The sequence below is a fragment of the Sparus aurata genome, chromosome 22 (assembly GCF_900880675.1).
Source record: "Sparus aurata chromosome 22, fSpaAur1.1, whole genome shotgun sequence".
Taxonomy (NCBI): domain Eukaryota; kingdom Metazoa; phylum Chordata; class Actinopteri; order Spariformes; family Sparidae; genus Sparus; species Sparus aurata.
Genome location: NC_044208.1, coordinates 22,699,256 through 22,717,736, shown reverse-complemented (window position 1 = coordinate 22,717,736; position 18,481 = coordinate 22,699,256). Strand labels below are relative to the sequence as shown.

Genomic DNA, 18,481 nt, shown 5'->3' with positions numbered 1-18,481 from the left:
TATTTCTTTAAAGAAACTGATACGGATAGACAGGATCTGTGTTCCTTCACAAGGTCTTACCATTGGGTTTACAGGCTTTGAGCTCCTGGGCTTCAGCGACGGTCACCAGCAGTCGGCCGATACCGCTGCTCTTTAGGGAACGAGCTAAAACAAACACACAGACATCAGATGAGGGTCTACAGCACTCACTCCTTTACAGAGTCTTCTAGTATAACAGCTGATGTTGTGAATAATGAGTTATATATTATATTATATGAAGCAGTCTTGTACTTGAAGTAGGAGTTAATTTATAATTCTCTCTAGTTGCCCCGTTTGGATCCACCTTGTTTGCCCTGTTTAAGTCGCTGCGCTACACTGTTCATACAAATTGAAGACTTCCTGTACCATTTCAAATTAAAAGCCCTCTTGCATTTCAGTGGACAGAAATCCTTAACTTTTGTGAGAGGGCTTCATGCTGGAACATGAATTGCAAGGCTCCCATACATCACTTGAAAACTACAACGTTTCTTCCATCTTGTGGAACTTTAACTGTTAAACTGTGTCAACTGCATTTTCAGTGTGGTCTAACAGGTCGTTCACTGTCAGCTGCTATGTAAGGACATTTTAAAACCATCTGTACACAAGCTGAAAAATCCCTCACACGTGGTCAGAGTTTACCTTGGTAAGCCTTCTCTCTCTTTTTCTTCTCCGTCTCTATGAAATGTTCAGACGCTGCTTTGATTTTCTGGACCCACGCTGTCCTAGAGACACAACAAATACACACAGTAAATCCTTGCACACGGCGCGATAAGGTTATCGGTGAAGTGTGTGAAAGTGTGCACGTGCACGGCTACCTCTCATTCAAGGTCTCGGTTTTGAGCGTGTAGACGCGATCGATGTGCGAGACGTGGAAGAGCGGCTCGTCGCTGGACGGGTCGGGCGGCATTTTCACCAGGACCTCGTTGAGAAACAGTGGCTGGAGAGGAAAATGATGACAAAGAGAGGTAAAACTGTAAAAATACACTTTTTAAACCCTTAGCTCTGCTTCATAAATAATAAGTACTATTTAAACACAACAAAGGTATTTATTTCCTGAGGAAGAACAGTGCCTCATGCTTACTGTTTTGTACATCTTCAGCTGGATGCTGGTCTTGAGGCTGAACAGCTTGTCTGGTCCTGAGGAAGAGAAGGGTTTGGCGCTGTGTGTGAGGAGGAGGAAATCATTGAAGAGGAAAGCCCAGAGCTCCCTGCTGCTTTTGGTTTTGTAAAGCCGGCCGCTGTGGAGCAGCTTGCGAGGCCCGAGGCAATTAGTCAGCGAGTTGAAGACCAAGTGCTGAAAGAGAGTTTGGGAGGAAAGTGAGTTGGGCTGAGGAGAAGGAGTGTAGGAGAGGAGGGAAACTGTCAAGTGCAGTAAGTGCTTTGGTGAAAAACACTTCCTGGCATCGCTGCTGTGTGTTTGTGTGTGTATGTGCATTTGTTTTATGGACCAGACAACATAAATTCTGATGAGAACATGTAGTGAAGCTGTAGACAAAGTGCAGAGAGAATGTGTTTACCTCTATTGGTCCCTCACACTGGACGTGGCTCTGTATCCACTCCAGCCTGTCAGAGTTCTCCTTCTCCCGGACCCCCTCGTTGACCTGAGAGCACAGCTCCTCGGCTCGCTCCAGGGCTTCTCTCAGTGGGCTGCGGTCTGCGTGGCCGTCTGGGGTGTGCTCCAGGATCTGAAGGAAAGGAGACGGATTAGAGCAAAAGTCATGGATTCACTGATAATTAGACACAGAGAGAGCTTTCTCCTTACGTTCTTAATGAGCAGGGGGTAACGTGTGATCCTCTGCATGGGCTTGAGGAGGAAGCTGGACAGCGGCATTCCTTTACAGCGGTAGTTTGTGGCTATCTTCTGCTCGAGAGGAGGCAGAGAGTTCGATGCATTAATATTTTATTGCTTCTCACAGAACCAATGTTTGTCTTTATCCATTACTCGTACCTTGAGGAAGTCTTTGAACTCTGGCTGGTTGTAGGTTTTGCTCTGCAGCAGGGCGGCGGCGTTGAGCTGACAAGAGCAGAAGCGGATGTAGGGCTGCATGTGGGCGAGCTCTGCAGCCAACAGGTCCCCGATCAGCTGAACAGGCATGTTCTCTCCTCCGGTCTTTTTACGCACACGCAGCGCCCTGGGATGAAGATAATGTAAGACATGATCGTTGTTACATCTTGATTGCACATTTTAATGCTTGAACTGCTGCTGCATCTTTGTTTTTAATATATATTGTGTTTTTTCTTATTGCTTTTCTTATTTCTTCTTATGCAATTGCTTTGTCTTTTCAGAGAGGCCTAGTCTTTTCCCTTCCAGCGGAACACCATTATTATTTCAGGAAAAGTGAATGGTAGTTAATGTGCCATATAATTTGTTCCATGAATTACACATATGATGTTGGTTAATTTAAAAGCTAATTTCTCAACTTGAGCAAGTCGCACTTATTCATAAACCTAAATCAGTTTTATAAGAATCTGAAACGACGTGGTAAAAAAGACTGAACACCCAACAGACGCATTACACCGGAACTGAAACCTCGTAGTCGGTCCTGTTCATTAGCTGGCTCACAAAACTGACCACCTCTTCCTTCACTTTACTGTCAATATGACCAGACCTGTCGTGATAATCACTTTTTATTTTAATAACTCTTTTTTCTTTAAGACGAGCTGACAGCCATGTTGGTGCTGTTGACGCGTAATGAACGAGAAGATGTAGTTCACTGGGCGGTTTCACACAACGTAATCATACTTTACTATCTTTACAACAAACTGCAAAATAACCTTTTTAAATTGGTTCAAACGGGATCAAAACCATTACCCACTACACCTGTTTTACATTTTTTTACATTACATTTTTATTAAGGTCCTATGGGGGCACACAAGACTGGGCGAGTGTCCTCCTATACCTTCTGCTGTGATACCTTTTATTGCTATTTACATCTTTGTTCTGTCTATTCTTTTTACACTTCACTTTTTTTTTTGCTTTATAACTTTCATATTTTACTGCAACTACACTACTCTTTTATATCTTAAAATTGAATACTACATTTACTTATGTTTGGCAGTAAAGCCAGCCAGCCAAAGAATTTGGCAATGCACAATAATAACAATACCCAGTTAAAACACTTTAAAACATATCGAAACTGGATTTTCTCTTAAATAGGTTTTTTTTCGGCATTCAGTTCTTCCTTTTAGCCCATATTAGCCAGACGCTTCCATTCCAGTGTTGTAAGAAGCAGAGTAGATTCACAACATTTGCCAGAATGGCTCATTAAGGCGGTGTAGAATACCTACTTGAGCAGTTTGGTGTTACACATAATCAGCTCCCTCCAGTTAACAAAGATCATTCCCATCTCAGCCTCTGTTAGACGGCCTGACTCAGACATTGGCTTGTGGAAGACCTGAGGAAAGAAAAGTGAAACACTGTAAACAATCCCAGTGGTTCATACTCTGAAGAAAAGTTGAATACTTTCTGAATATGCCTGTGTGTGTTTGTCTGTACCTCCAGAACCAGCTCCAGGTCATCCACGTAGGTCTCCTCGGTCTGGATGAGCTCATGGATGTAACCCTGTCTCTTCCTCTCCTGAGGCGTCATTGTGTCCAGTGTCATCAGGTCCGCACACCCTACAGCGCGGCACACGCATGAAGACAGGCATACACGCGGGCATGCAAACGACACAAGCATGTACAATCACGAGAGGAGCGTCTGAGTAAACACTGCACACATCAGCATGTTAAAATCTCCCTTTATTATAAGTTCTATGATCATTTATTTACATTTAATGCACAGACAAGAGTGAGGCACGTTGTAGTTGCAGTACATGAACATACCAGGCAATGCTAACGCTAAGGACACTGCTACCAAAGACGCTAAACCAAAGAAAAACAAAAGCACCTTTTCATGTTGGAGCGCTCGCTCCGAATGATTGCATAGGTGTGAATGAGCAGAGTAGCTAATGCTTGTGTGAAAGAGCAGCGGAAGACTCCGGTCGGTGGTTCAAGTCTTTTGAGGTACAAACGTGGCCAAAGGTTGGACGTGGATGTCAGCAGTGTGGTGTCGTTATCTCTGAATCTGACGCTAATGTCTGCATGATCGTTTTGCTGGTGCTATCACAGTTCAGTACAGGGTGACTCTTTGATCACTTGGAAGCATTGATAAATGGCAGAGTGCATAAGAAGTTAATAATCAAACCACAACAAATTTTTAGCACGAGCAAATGCGCTAGCAAGCAGCAATCAAGGTTAGTGGTGATTTAAGCAACAGTGAGTGTTCCCGTTGGTCCATTTTAGCAAGGTTTAAAGGTGCAATATGTAAGAATTGGCCCCCCTGTCGTAGCTGTACTCAAAGAAGGGGGCAGCATGTCGCCAGAGTGACTGCTAGCTGCTGCTAACTCTCACTGCCATTAGCTAGTTAGCTCGGTAAGCCATGCAGGCAGCAGAATGTTGATATTTACCGCTAGCCCAGGAGATTTGTGGTGGGAATTGCTGGGGCCATCTTGTTGAGCATGCAAACTGATGTTAATGTTTGAAGTTAATTTTCGTAAAAATTCAGACATATTGCACCTCAAATGTTGTTAGTGCAAGAATGAGCGACCCTGTTAAGAAATTGTTTATCGTCGAGATTCATAGCCTTAACTTTTAGAAAACTAAAAGACTCCAGTTTGATGCCACTCACATATTATTCTCATTATACTGTGTCACCAAACGCATCCAGGTGAGCCGCGTTTTCCTTTAATCTTTAGCAAAACTACACACTTCATGCCTTTTTATATCAGAAAAGGCCTCTAAAGCACGTCTAGCTGCCTCTGCCTCGCTCCCTTGGTTAATTAGTTAGTCAAAGAAACATCAAGGGGAAACAAAGACGAGGACAGAGAGAGAGCGGGGGGGGTGTAAGGGTGAGAAATAAATGCCTTATAGGGGGAAAGAAAGAAAGAAAGAAAAGAAGCAAAATAAAAGAAAAGAATCAAAAACAAGAGGAGCAGAGAACACCACAGTCCTAAACGAGTGAGGTGGAAAGCGCAGAGACGGGCTGTTCTCGCTGGCGGCTGGGCTTCCTGACGCGACAGGGCAATTCGGATTGGCTCAGACAGAAGGGGTGAGGAAGAAGAAGAGGAAGAGGAGGAGGAGGAAGAGAAGGAAGAGGAGAGAGGAAAGCCAGCATTACTGTCCTACAGAGGAAACAGAAAAAAGGGGATGAAGTGGAGGAGCGGGAGGGAAGGGGAGGGGAGGTGAGTGAGATGAAGGAGAGACAGCAGACATTAATTTAGTTTTAATATTAATGCTAAGACTCAAACATGCACGTGCATTAATAATGTATTTCTGGAAATGTAAATGTTGTTACTAATCGTATCAGTTGGAGCAATGATGGCAATTCATTACATTTTTATTTCTCCGATGAAGCTCAGATCGTGTGTGCGCGCCGGGGTGTGTCCAAGTCAGGGCGAGTTCATTAGAAATTAAAATTTCACTGTGTTCGGTGTCTGCAGCTTTTAATGAGTTCATCCTAATTAAACGTCCAGCGCACTCACTCTTGTTAACATGGATCTGCTGCCGGGGAGAACATGCAAGCTATGAATACTAATTGACGCACACACACACACACACACACACACACACACACACACACACACCCCACTTAAAAATGGGCCCTTTTATATCATTGGACGAGGCTGCGTGTGAGCGAGCATTGAACACACACCATGGTGATTCACACCCTTCAATACATGCCAGTAATCAGTGTAGTGGACACACAGTCATATGCACAGTGGTGTCTCTATCTGTCAACCTCCAAGTGAAATGAATATCTGAAATTCCCCCAAAATATGACTGATTAGGGTGAAACCCCCCCAAAAAAGATTAATTTCAAGTTAATCAGTGGTTGTTCCATGTTGTGGTCAGTTGTTTTAAAGAATATTTTGACTTTTTGAAAAATACGCTTATACATTTTCTTGCTGAGAGGATGCTAAATATGAAGCAACAGCCCGGAGGCGGTTGGCTTAGCTAATCAGCAAGCTTTAAAAGTCTCCGGTGGCAGATTTTTATGTTAATTTTACCTTCTGACGCAGCCATGCTAACTTAAGCCAATTTTTATGTTGTTTTACTTTCTAAAGTTGCCAAGCCATCCATTTTCTCCTCCTTTCAGTCTTAATGCTCATAATTCACATTTTAGCTTGTGACCACTACATTTTCCGCAAGAATGTACATCGTTCCCAAAACTAGTCCTTTGACGTTTTGTGAAACGTGCTTATTTACTTTCTTGACCATAGTGTGCTACACTCAAGATGTAGCATGGAGACGGATAGCTTAGTTCAACATAAAGACTGACGACACGAGGAAAACAGCTAGCCTATCTAGCTAGCCTCTGTATGTATCGTTTTTGTCGCGTTTAAGCAAATGAGATGTTACTCAGTGAAGCTCAGAAGCCAGTTAGTTTTACCCTCTGATGCAGCCATGCTAACTTTCCTCCTTCTTTCAGTCTTTATGCTAAGCCTGCTAGCTCTACTTAAAAAATCATGTTCTAGCTTGTTGCCATCTTATCATGGCAAGCATGTGCATAAGCATAGTTTCCAAAAGTAGTCCTTTGACTTTCTGTGAAATACACTTATTTAGCTTATCTTGGCATGAGTTAGCTTAATGGGAAGCTACAGCCAGGAGACAGTTAACTTAGCTTAACACATACTATGAAAACAGGAGAAAATAGCTATTTAGCTAGCATAATTACATTTCATTTTTTGTAACATTTAAGCTGATGAGATATAACATGTTATTTAGAGAGCTGCGTCCAGTCTCTATGCTAAGCTAACAGCCCACTAGCTCTACCTAACAATTGGTTGTTTTATGGGGTTTTTTTTTATCAGCAATACTGTACATAAGCATAGTTCCCAAAACAATCCCTTCGAATGATTTTAAATCGTTGGTGCAGCAAGTTAAAAGGCCCGATCCCTTATCCTGGACTAAATGAAATTACTTGACTTTTTTTTTGTTCTTGCCAATAAAGAGGGTCTTTTCATACCCGAAACATGTTTGGGATTGGGCCTTTTAAGTGCAGTGGGTTCATGGTCATCAGTGATCCCTCAGTGATTGACACAAACCAATACTTTTCAGCTTACCGTCAGTCTCTCCATGCTCTGACATGGATGCGGAATCTACTGTAAATGGAGTGAGCCAAGTCAACCAATCAGATTTTTTCAGCAGACAAGAGAGAAGTTTGTTTTACAGCTGATAAACATGTTTTCTTTATCAGTTTATATTTGTACCCACAGTCTTATTTCACCCACCATCAGCGCTACCACAATAATCCCAGCTACTTGCGTGAATTATTGATTTTCTCTCAGATAGCGTGACAGAAAAAATTGTCCCTCTGAGAGAAACTGTTAACGGCAGCAGAAATGAATGCTGGAGGTTTACTCACATTGCTGGCTGGGGTCTGATTCTGTTGTCATCTTGACATAATTGGTGGGCAGCAAGCCTGTGACCCCGTTGGCGTCTCCTTTCCACCAGTCAGGATTGGTCTTGTCCAGGATGCTGATCAGCTGTCCTTTGGAGAAGCTCAGCTCATCCCGATTGGCAGCCGTGTAGTCGTACATCGCGATAACCTGGCACACTGAGGGATCAGAGGCGAGGATGGGGTATATTACTTCATCTGCATCATACTTAATCGGTACCTTAATACAAATGTTCTATAATATTTCAGATATATAGACACAGACACTCATCAGCAGATATAGGCAGGGTTGTCCAATTAATCGTAGTCTAGAATTATAATGTATTAATGTCTCTGTATGCTTGATTTAACTTAATTTATTACAGACAACCCTAACCATGCAATGGCAGATCATGCACACTGGTCACGAATAGGATGCAATGTTCAAAGTGTGTCAGCCGTCACCTGGCAGAGGGGAGGGGGAGGACTTGCTGCTGGAGGGGCCGAGGAGTTTGACGTGAGAGGAATGAAACCAGCCTCTCTGGCGCTTCTTGCCTCTAGCCTGGAGGGAAAAGAGCCAGTGAGAGTAAATCAATCTCTCGCTGGTTCACTTCTGAATTCTACATCGCAAGATGAATTTGATGGATCGATTTCGTTCGGGCAGAGAGTGGGAACCTCCAGAATCTCACAAGCGCGAACAACAATCTGCCCTCAAACGCGACGGGTCTTTACCAGGAAATTTATACTCACTGCCTTCATAAATCAAACCAAAGCTCAGCCTGAAGTTTGTGGAATGACCAACAGGCTTCTGTTTAATGTCTCATCCCTCTTGATCCCCGATCAGCATATCCATTACTGGGATCCCTGTACAAAGTATTCCAACGATGTTTAAATTAAATTCTGACTACCTTGGCTGAATCGCTCGCTCCTCGCTGTCTAGTGTTTCTCAGCCGTCTCATTAATGTGTCAAACTGTACACTGAGGGTTTAACCAGAGCTATAGTGGCGGCCTCAGCACAAAATAGACAGTGCGGATTAACCTCTCACTGCTGGAGCTATATGACCTATAGACAGCCTTGTTATTACTCCTGTAACCTGCTGTCCACCTCCCACTGGCTCTTCATTGATCTGACAAGTCAGCAGATACAGACATCTACAGTGCAGGTTGTGTTTGGTGGTCAAATAAACACTTTCTGACATTGTGTTTTAAGGCTTAGGACCAAGCGACTGGCAATACATCATTCAACAGTACTTTAAATATTTTTTATACTGTTAAAAGGTGCAATATGTAAGAATTATAGTTTAAAAGATTCAAATTAAGAATAAGTAACAGTTCTGACATTATGTCAGACATCTATGTATTGTGCTGATATATCTACTGGAGTTAGCTTGCTAACCAGCTAAAAAATGGGCCTACAGGTAGCAGCAGTTAGCGGCTACCCTTCTGATATGCTGCACCCTGTTTGTTTAGAGTATTGATTTGCTGAATGTGACAGGTGGGCAATTCTCACCACTGATTCTTGAACTTTTCATTCTAAAATATCTTTTTTTGTTGCTTCTATTCCCTCAACAACAGTGGGTGACAACCAGAGATCAATTATTACACATTGCACCTTTAATTATTTTATTTTATTTTATTTTTTTTTTAAGATTTTCTTGGCATAGACACCTTTATTAAGCAGTAGACAGATAGGAAATATGGGAGAGAGAGGGGGATGTGACATGCAGCAAAGGACCTCCAGCCGGAATCGAACCGGGGTCGGCTGCGTTTATGGTATGCGCTCTAACCACTCGACCACCTGCGCGCCCGCACCTTTAATTATTTCAAATTAACATTCCCTCATTCACATTCAATTCTCCAGCAATGTGGACACTCACATGTGAGCAGTGAATTTCAGAAGCTGATTAATTATGCTCATAAACAGTCCTACACAGTGCAGGTGACCTTGAACTGCACATCACTATTTATAGCTGAATGAAGTACATCCTTGTTCATGATGTGCCAAAGTCTTAGCAGCTAACATCATTCTTCTACTTTTACTTTCTCAGAAAAGACCTATGAGAGACTATAACTGTCATAGGGACCATATGGCTTCTAATGACCAACCTGTAGTTCCCCGAGCCACCAGCCGGTGGAGTTCTTAGCCAGGACCACGATCAGTTGCCCTGGAGACAGACGCAGCTGATGTATCATGGAAGCGACGGTGGCGGTGGTGTTGGTGGTGACTGCCTGAGCGATCTCTGTTGACCAAACAGAAATAGCGGAGGATGAATTTAGATCAGGTAAATGTCAAGAGCATTACAGGGGTAATCAGCAGAATATGTGACAGCCTTTGTGCGTGTGTGTGCGTGTGCAGTATTTGTGAATTACTGTGCATTTTCTCACCAGGCTTTTTGGTTGACACTCCAGGTCTCGACGCCTACACGAATAAAGTAAAAGTAAATGACTGAGCAAAGTAATAAATAAGTCAATAAGATAAAAAATGTGACTGTCCGTCAACATACGGATTCTTCTAATGATAATTGGATTCATTACTTTGTAGTATAGAATCTTAAAATGTAATTCATCACAGATAAAAAAAAAAATAGTTTAGGACTGATTTAGTCTGACTAACAATTAAAGGGTAACTCCACCAATTTTGTGTTCACAGTTCTTGGGCAGTACTACTGCATATGTGAAAAACAAGCAGTATGAAACCTTTTGTGGCTCCAAAGGAAGCTGTTTTTTTATTCCATGTTGCATTTTGGGTAATGAAGGCTCCAGGATTTGAAAAGCTGTCACTGGTTAAGCATTGCACTGTGATAACGCCGCTGGACTCATAATGGACAGTTTCAAAACAGAATGATCAAAAGTAGTAAAACAAGGTATGACTGATAACATTTATTTCGATAAACTAACTGACTAATCCCATAAATAATAAAATCCTACACACTAATTTGTGTCACAGACATTTCAAATTGATGTCAGAGCAGCAGTAACTTTGGTTCTAACAATATTTATGTGCTTGGAAACACAGGCGGACTGACCTCTGGTTCAACAGGCCGGACGTAGTTTGAGGGGAAAACCCCCGTCTGGTCCCCGATGCATCCTCGCCACCACTCTCCTTCTCTCTCTGTCACTATGACGACGTCTCCCTCCACAAACGTCAGGTCCCCCATCTCCGGGCTCTCATACGTGTACAGGGCCACATACTCTGGTTTGGATCGAATACAGGAGTGAAAGTCAGATCCTCGTCACCTTAAAACCTGTTATTCTGCACATTAGCTCCACTTACCCTCTAGATGAACAGAGTCACATGCGTCAAATGCGTCCACGCTGCAATGGGAACAACACAAAGTCAATTCTGTCTCATGCTCAACTTAATTCAACACCAGAGGTGTGTGTCTGTGTGTGTCTTCGTACTCTGTGCCGCCGGCCGTCTCCAAAGTGACGCAGCCTTTGGGGAACCATCCCTGCGTCCCGTTGAGCTGCCCCAACCACCAGTCCTCCCTCTGCTGGAGCACGCTGATGATGTCGCCCTGTGAGAAGCTCAGCAGCGCGGTGATGACGTCACCGACGCCGGAGGAGAAGCTGGGGCGAGTTTCGGAGGCGGCCGACCAGGAGGAGACGGCTCGAGCCAGCAGAGGGGCCGAGAGCTGAGGAGAGAGATTAGAAGGGGAGTGATTCATCTGTTAAATCAATGAGCCTCTATGACATAAAGCTACCTAGAATATTACTTTTCATGTGATTCTGAGGCATGAGGCATAACCTACAAATGCCAGGCCCACTAACACTGATGTTATCTATTAGGAGATGGGGATCTGTAAATGTCTGGGTCACCCACACAGAGGCAGAGAGAGTGAGAGAAGAGCTCCCAGTAGAGGAAAGCTATAAATATAAAACCATACTGCTGTTAGAGATGCGAGTGTGTGTGTGTGTGTGTGTTGGTGTCAGCGTGTGTGTGTGTGCGCCCCGGCCAGACCTAGTTCCTCGCCCGCCAAAGACATATTATAGCTGACATATACTACACAGGCAGATGTTGTTGTACCAACAAGAGACCTACTGAAGTAGAATCCTAAATTATATTAGACTGCATTAAGCTATTTTTGGCCCAGCGGCCTCATAAAGTTGATATACAACCTATTAGCAAACAGTTGCTGATGAGATGCAGAGAAACATTGGGGCTTGTTCTATGTTACGGAAAAAAACTACATAGGGATTTTCAGGAAACTTGAGGGGATGAGCATTGGCCAAGGACGAAGCCATTAAAGTCTGGAGCGGATCCAAATCACCGGGTGGATGCACAAATTATCTTTCACTTTCATTGGAAGAGAAATTGCGACATAGGGCATTTGGCCCTTTGTGAAACAAGTAGCACACATCTTAAAATCCAGGAGTTAGGAGTCAATTTGTCAATATTATTGATGCGTATGGATTCTGACTATTGAAGATGGTTTCAATGTTCACTTTTGCTGATATCGTGACAACATCAGTAGCTTTTTGGTCTCCTCTCCGACAGCGAGTTGAAACTTATTGTACGTCGCTGTAGTGCCCACACAGCCCCACCTCCAGCAGAAGTAAATCAACTCCCACACTCTTCTGCTTAACTCACAACACACAAAAATAACCTTCTTATTTTTTATCTTTCAATGCCTTTTCGCACCAAACACTGATTTCATCCCAAATATTTTCACAGAAATGTATAAAAAAAAAAACTTGTTTTATGGGTTCTTGTTAATATCGTATGCACAACACAGCAGAGGATTTATGCAGGGAGATACTGACCTTGATGTCAGTCTATGGAAATATTAAAATTGGCCGATGTAATCCTTTGTTTCAGCTGATGTTCAGGTCAAAACGATTACCTCAACAACCAAGGACAGTACTGGGACACGATGAAGGCGCTGATGTAGCTGATATTCACATGATTACACTATATGTTAGGTACCGAAAGGGCCATTGGGGTTAAGAGGGAACTGGACTTCAACACCTCTGAGGAAAAAAAATCAAATTTTTATCTGCTTCACACTCACTTAATTCAGCAGCTGTGTCTGTCTGCCGCTTGGTGCTGTGATATATCTGAACATGAGCTGAAAGATGCTAAGAAGAGCCGAGTAGACCTGCAGAATATGATGATACCGCTCCGTGGGTTTGTCTTTACAAGCGACTCCTTTCACATTACACGTAGTTGCTTGTACCATTTTTGAATACCAATAAAATATGGATTAGTGCAGCTTGAATTTTAATAAACTGGCAGGACAGGGAGGCCCCTGATAATTTCAAAAGTTCACGACATTTTCAGATAATGTTCCCACTGTAGATTTCAACGGATGATGAATCAGCTGCGTGTTAACTAAGTGCTGTTAAAAAAAAAAAAGGAAAAAAACCTTTTGGAGAACAAGTACTTTTTGTCCTTGTGATACCAGACAGCAGAGGGTAAACACAGATAGCGTGCACACAGATAACTCCTGTGTTTCTCCCGGAGGAAACACGACTACGATTCATGTTCATCTGTGAACTGACGCGGCAGCAAAACAGGGTTTTAAATCTGCACGCAGGAGCAGCAGGTCACCTAAACGTTGATCGGTCCATTAGCGAGTGGGTTTTCTTTAAAAAGAAGTCAGACTCGAGCCGCTGCATGCTGAAGTTTTAAAGTAAACATAAGCACACTCCTCCTTACCTGTGAAGCGTCTGATTGGGCGGCAACAGGGCCGTCAACTACCACCTCCTCGTCTGGGACTCTGGGTAAAACAGGAGGGACAAACCATTAGGGAAGGAGCCAACACAGGAATAATAACAACCTCACAGCGCTGAGGCATGAATTACAACGCCCAAGGTGACTGTTACGGACTATCAGACAGCAACAAAAAAAAAAAGCACAAAACTGTCCTATCTTTAGTGTAGGAGAGTTTAAGTATCACACATTAAAATGTCTTTGAGAGCGTCCTGAGCATCCTGAGTGTTACCTTGAGTTCAGCGGAGGCGGAGGACAGGACTTTTTTCCGGGTAGCGAAGGGGCGGTCTCAGTGGCGGAGGGGGTCGGACATTTCTCTGCGTAACTCTGGGGGAACCAGCCCCGGTTTCCACGGTAACTCCCGCACAGCCAGCCGGGCTCACCAACGGTCTGCTCGTCCACCTGCATCACCGAAAAACACCGTTCAAGTCAACCACAGCCAGGTGAAGATGACGGGCATGCGGATACCGGACCAATCAGGAGCAGTTACTCTCTACACAGCAATCATGAATAATTAGCGTCTCACCTCGATGAGACAGTCTGCGTCTACACTCAGCTCGTCTGCGTTCCGCGCCACAAACGAGTACAGAGCTCTGTACGTGGTCAGCTTCGAGGATCGCTGAGCCAGCGCCACCAGCTGCTGCGCTCCTCTCTCCTGCTCTTCTTTCCTCCTCCGCTCCTTCTCCTCCTCTTCCTCCTTTCGCTTCCTTGCCTCCTCTTCTTCCTTCCGTTTCCTCTCCTCCTCTTCCCTCTTCCTCTTCTCCTCCTCCTCCTCCTCCTCTCTCCGTCTCCTCTCCTCTTCCTGCGCCTTCTCCTGGGCGGCTCGGAGGCGAGCCTGTGCCTCCCTCTCCTCCTCCTCCCTCTGTCTGGCCCTCTGCTCCTCCAGCAGCCTCCTCTGACGCGCCTCCTCTTCCTCCTTCTCCCTCCTCTCCTGCTCGAGCTTCGCCTGTCTGTGGGAGTTACATGCAACTTTTTAAAAAGCACAACACAAAAGAACATGTGTTTTATTTTTAAATTAGAGCAGCAAGAGGTGATTACAGAAGACCCGCGGGGCAAGTGAGGAATGTTTTTTTTAATCTAGTGATCCATTTTCTCAGTCAGATCTAAACTGTTCTTCTCCTGTGTTTACAACTTGAGAACTGGAGTTTTGCTAGGATAATCTTTTCAAGTTCAAAGATTCTTTTTACCATCTGTAAAAACACGAAAAAATGTTTTTTCATGTGTGAAACTATATGAAAAAAAACAAAATCCAGGGTAAATTTATTGTTTTTCCTGCCAAAAAAAATAATCTTTAAAAATGTTTTCACAGATGGAAAACAAACTCAAGAACTCGGGAAGATTATCCTGCAGAACTCTTTTTTTCACCAATTCTCAAGTCATAGCCAGAAAAACAATTTCCTCACTTGCCCCTCGGGTCGTCTGTAATTAATTGTTCGACAGAAAAAACAACGTTTTTGATAATCGGTTCATCGTTAAAGTGATATTTATGCAACAACGGCAGAAAATTACGTTTTCAGCATCTCCAATACCCAAATGTCATGCTTTTATCTGTGTTATATCATATTAAATTGAATATTTTGGGGGTTTGGACTGACAAAACGGGACATTTAAATACATCAGCTTGGGAATTTATAACATTTTTCACTATTTTCTGTCATTTAATAAACCAGAAGTGTAATGTATTCATCTCCAAATAATCAGAAGATTAATAGTCAATAAAAAATAATCATCCAGAAGGGATGCAACTAAAGAGGAACAAAAAAGCAGATTCAAGTCCACTAATGAGTGATTTGATGAAGACGCAGACAATTCCAAGTCACATTATCCCTCGTGCTCACCTGGCTGCCTCCTCCTCCTCCCTCCTCCTCCTCTCCATCTCCTCCTCCCTGCGTCTCTGGAGCTCCCTCAGCTTCTCCTCCTTGACTCTGTGCAGGTCGTCCAGGACGGCCTGCTGCTTCACCTGCTTCTCCCTCAGCTCCTGATGCAGTCACAGGAAGTGCAACGCGTCAGAGAGACACAAAAGACGCTGCTCCGCTACAGAAACAGTGCTGCGATCAAACACACAAAACACGACTGTATGCAAGCTCTCAATAAAACCGTAGAAAGTATTGTTTCAAAACTCGTCTCTAGTATTTGATGCAAAACAGTACAAAGACAATCATTCCAAACATGCAAAACTGATGTAAAAGAGTCAGCCCACAAACTGGCAAACACACAAATGTGCAGGTTAAGCATTCAGTATGTGTGTTTTTACCCTCAGGGTGCATCCTGTTTACACAGAAAACACAGGATAGAAATTCCACGGAGAGAAATAACCGAAAAAAAAAGGAAAAAAAAAGGGAGGACATGGCACCAGAGCACGGAGCTCCGTTTAATAATGAGTGAAAAGACAAAAGAGCGAGGATTAGCGAGGAGATCGAATCATCGCGGGGATGAAAAAACTAAAAGGAACTTGAGGGAACACGAGAGGTGAGGCGACAGAGAGACGTAATGGGGAGCGGCGGTGAGAAAAAAAAGATTACAGCACGGTGGGAGGCAGAGAGACGGAGAGGAAGAAAGATAACCTTGATGAGAAGGAAGAGCTGGCTGAGGCAGGCCAGCAGAGACAGAAGGCCCCGCAGGACACAGTCATCCATATCCCCAAGCTATGAAAGAAACACAGTGTGACGATGGATGGAGGGAGGGAGGGAGAGCAGAGGAGGGCAGGACAGAGGATGGGGCGGACAGAGGGTGAAATATAATAAGTGTGATCGGGATTAAAAAGGAGGGAAACAGAGGTGTGTTGTAGGCAGTGACGAGAAGAAAAGGGCGATAAAAGTGAGAAAGGGAAGCACCACAAAATAAACGGATAACCAGAGGAGAGATGTCCAGGTAGCGGAGGAGAAAAGAGAGAGGGAGAAAGAGACAGAAGTTAAAAGCAGTTAAGAACGGAAAACATTTGCACAGATAAAAAGAGAAAAGAGCAGTTGTTTTTTTTGTTGGATGCTGCAATCATTAGTGACAGACTGATGAACCACCGTGAAGAGGACGCGACATCATTCTTCACCGGCGCTGAATTATCGTGGCTTTCTGCCAGCGAGTAGCGGTCAGGTAATAGCTTTTCTTTGCCTGAGGCGAAACTCTACAGTCACCACCAGCAGCTGAACACAGATTTCACAGCGGCGGCGTTTTAAATGCGAAACTCCCCGTTTTTGTTACACTCCGATAAAAAAAATGTCGGGAGGGAAGAAAAGAAAAAAAAACAAAAAAAAAACCACTCCCTACACACCAGCTTCTTGTTCATTATATTGGTGTAATCCATCAAACAGCGGTGCTGCTTTATGTCGCTGTAATATTAATCTTAAATACATAACTGTAAAGGGAGAGTTTGACATTTTTTTTTGTTTCCTTGAAGAGAATTAGATGAGAAATCACTTTCAGGGAGGAGGTCCTGCATCCTGACTACACTGTGGCTCAGGTTATTACTCTGAAATGTTTGTTTTTTCTCTCGGTGCCAGTGATTAACCGCGGGGAAGTCGGGGACAATCCCTCAGCCCTCCAAGTCTCAACACTTGTTTATAGAGCGCCAGAGCGGTTCTGATGACATAATGACATATTCACAGCGAAAACAGATATTTATCAACTTCATATTTTCTTTGTGCGCTCAAAAAGGCACCTTCAACTGCACGACGGAACATATCATGCCAAATTTTGGGTGGATTCTGAAGTCGCTTTAAGTTTGAGAATGAAGTTTTGAGCGGACCGTTTGATTGGCTCAGCTGGGATGAAGAGAGGAAGCAGGGAGAAGGTAACCCGCAAACTCCAAACACCCAACAGCAACATCACTAAGAAAGAAGTTGTGTCATCTTTATTTAAGACTTAAAGGACCGTTTGTCAGATTTGCATAATCCCAGTGTGGAAATGCAGTTTAAGTTCAAAGACTGACCAAATTCAATGCATAATTTATGTTTAATGGGATCTAATACACAACTCAACTGCTTCTTGATTTTTCACACCAGAGGGGTGTGGATGAAAATCCCGTCTTGATAGGTAGACAAAATTCAATTTCATTTCAAGCTTAACCTTAATTAAACTCTAAAGAACCACTGAGGTTGCCCTCGTTTACAATGATGTTGAGTTACGGAAAATAAAAAAGACATTAAAAAGAGTTAAGACACTGAAGCAGGGAGGTTTGTGATCATGGGTTTTAGTTTTTCCACAGGTAAGTAAAGATTTTTGTAGTAAATATGAGAATTTGGGGCTCTAGAAAAAGGCTGACTTTCTAAATTCAGACCACGCTTGGGGCATCTTAAAGGGTAACTCCACCAAATTTTCACATTAAAGTGTGTTTACAGCTTCTTGGGGAAGTACTACTGCGTAACTTAAAAAGTAAAATAAAGCCTTTTGTGGCTCCAGAGGAAGCTGCATGCACTCTGACAAATGCCTCCAGTGATCTCACTCTACACTAGCACACTAGGTTGCATTGTGGGTAATGTAGGCGCCAGGTTTTAAAAAGTAAAAAGAATGTGTGGCACAATATCTGGTTCTCCTGTATTGAGTTGGTTCATTTGTTTTGTCTATAATGTGTTATAGGAGTACAATGCAGACCAGTTAACCGCTTTTAAACACCTGTTGCCTACATTACCCACAATGCAACTGACACCACTAGAAGCAATTTATCAAAATTACATGCACAAGGCTTTATACTACTTTTTTCACATGTGCAGTAGTGGTACCCCAAACCTCCACAATTGGTGGAGTTACCCTTTAACTAGCTTTTAGCTGCAATAATAACTGTGATGTAGATTTATATTTACAACAACAATCAACAACAGGTATTTTGGCGAATCAAAATGTTCCAAATCGTTATTTTCTGCCTACGACAAGTGACCAAACTATTGGTGTTTTCTACAGTCTGTGGTCTGACCTGGCTCGTCCTGACTAATACAGATTGTGTTGAACTGGAATGTTCTAATCGCCTCTGACACCGGCTCATACAGTCACCACCATCTTCCACATCCCGTCTCTGACCTTTAGCTCCTTGTTGTACTCCTCCATCTGGGCCAGTTTGTCCGTCGTCTCCCTCTCCAGAGTGTCGAGCTGATCCTTCAGCCGCCGGCAGTTCACACCTTTCTCCGTCACGCTCCCGGTCAGGGAGGTCAAAGCCACCGCTACAAGACAAAAAGGTCACAGGTCAGAGAACTCACCGACGGGTGTTGTGTGTTCGTGTTGCGCGAGCGGTCGTTTGTGACCCACAGGAGATTTTGTTGAGGTTGATGTTTCGCAGCTTCTCCGTCAGCCTCTGTTGTTCTGGGAGCAGCAGTGAGAGCTTCTTCTGCCAGTCCTGTGGCGAA

The 18,481-nt window shown here is 43.5% G+C and overlaps 1 protein-coding gene across 10 annotated transcripts in view; it reads right to left on the bottom strand.

Annotated features, from left to right (window-relative positions):
• Positions 1-18,481, bottom strand: part of itsn2a (intersectin 2a) — a 45,329-nt gene that overhangs the window by 1,341 nt on the left and 25,507 nt on the right. For 4 of the 10 annotated variants that reach the window (XM_030405422.1, XM_030405425.1, XM_030405428.1 and 1 more), the window contains 24 exons: positions 18,384-18,471; positions 18,159-18,298; positions 15,713-15,793; positions 14,987-15,126; positions 13,675-14,098; positions 13,381-13,550; positions 13,095-13,155; positions 10,838-11,070; positions 10,710-10,750; positions 10,462-10,628; positions 9,821-9,854; positions 9,542-9,675; positions 7,901-7,997; positions 7,424-7,615; positions 7,122-7,160; positions 3,515-3,636; positions 3,307-3,413; positions 1,967-2,150; positions 1,781-1,879; positions 1,536-1,703; positions 1,100-1,312; positions 834-955; positions 658-740; positions 61-144 (listed from right to left, as the gene is read on the bottom strand). In XM_030405422.1, the coding sequence (XP_030261282.1) occupies positions 61-144; positions 658-740; positions 834-955; positions 1,100-1,312; positions 1,536-1,703; positions 1,781-1,879; positions 1,967-2,150; positions 3,307-3,413; positions 3,515-3,636; positions 7,122-7,160; positions 7,424-7,615; positions 7,901-7,997; positions 9,542-9,675; positions 9,821-9,854; positions 10,462-10,628; positions 10,710-10,750; positions 10,838-11,070; positions 13,095-13,155; positions 13,381-13,550; positions 13,675-14,098; positions 14,987-15,126; positions 15,713-15,793; positions 18,159-18,298; positions 18,384-18,471 (3,223 nt within the window). The remainder of the gene's footprint in view (positions 1-60; positions 145-657; positions 741-833; positions 956-1,099; positions 1,313-1,535; positions 1,704-1,780; positions 1,880-1,966; positions 2,151-3,306; positions 3,414-3,514; positions 3,637-7,121; positions 7,161-7,423; positions 7,616-7,900; positions 7,998-9,541; positions 9,676-9,820; positions 9,855-10,461; positions 10,629-10,709; positions 10,751-10,837; positions 11,071-13,094; positions 13,156-13,380; positions 13,551-13,674; positions 14,099-14,986; positions 15,127-15,712; positions 15,794-18,158; positions 18,299-18,383; positions 18,472-18,481) is intronic. The other 6 variants (XM_030405430.1, XM_030405424.1, XM_030405426.1 and 3 more) reach the window with 4 other exon arrangements.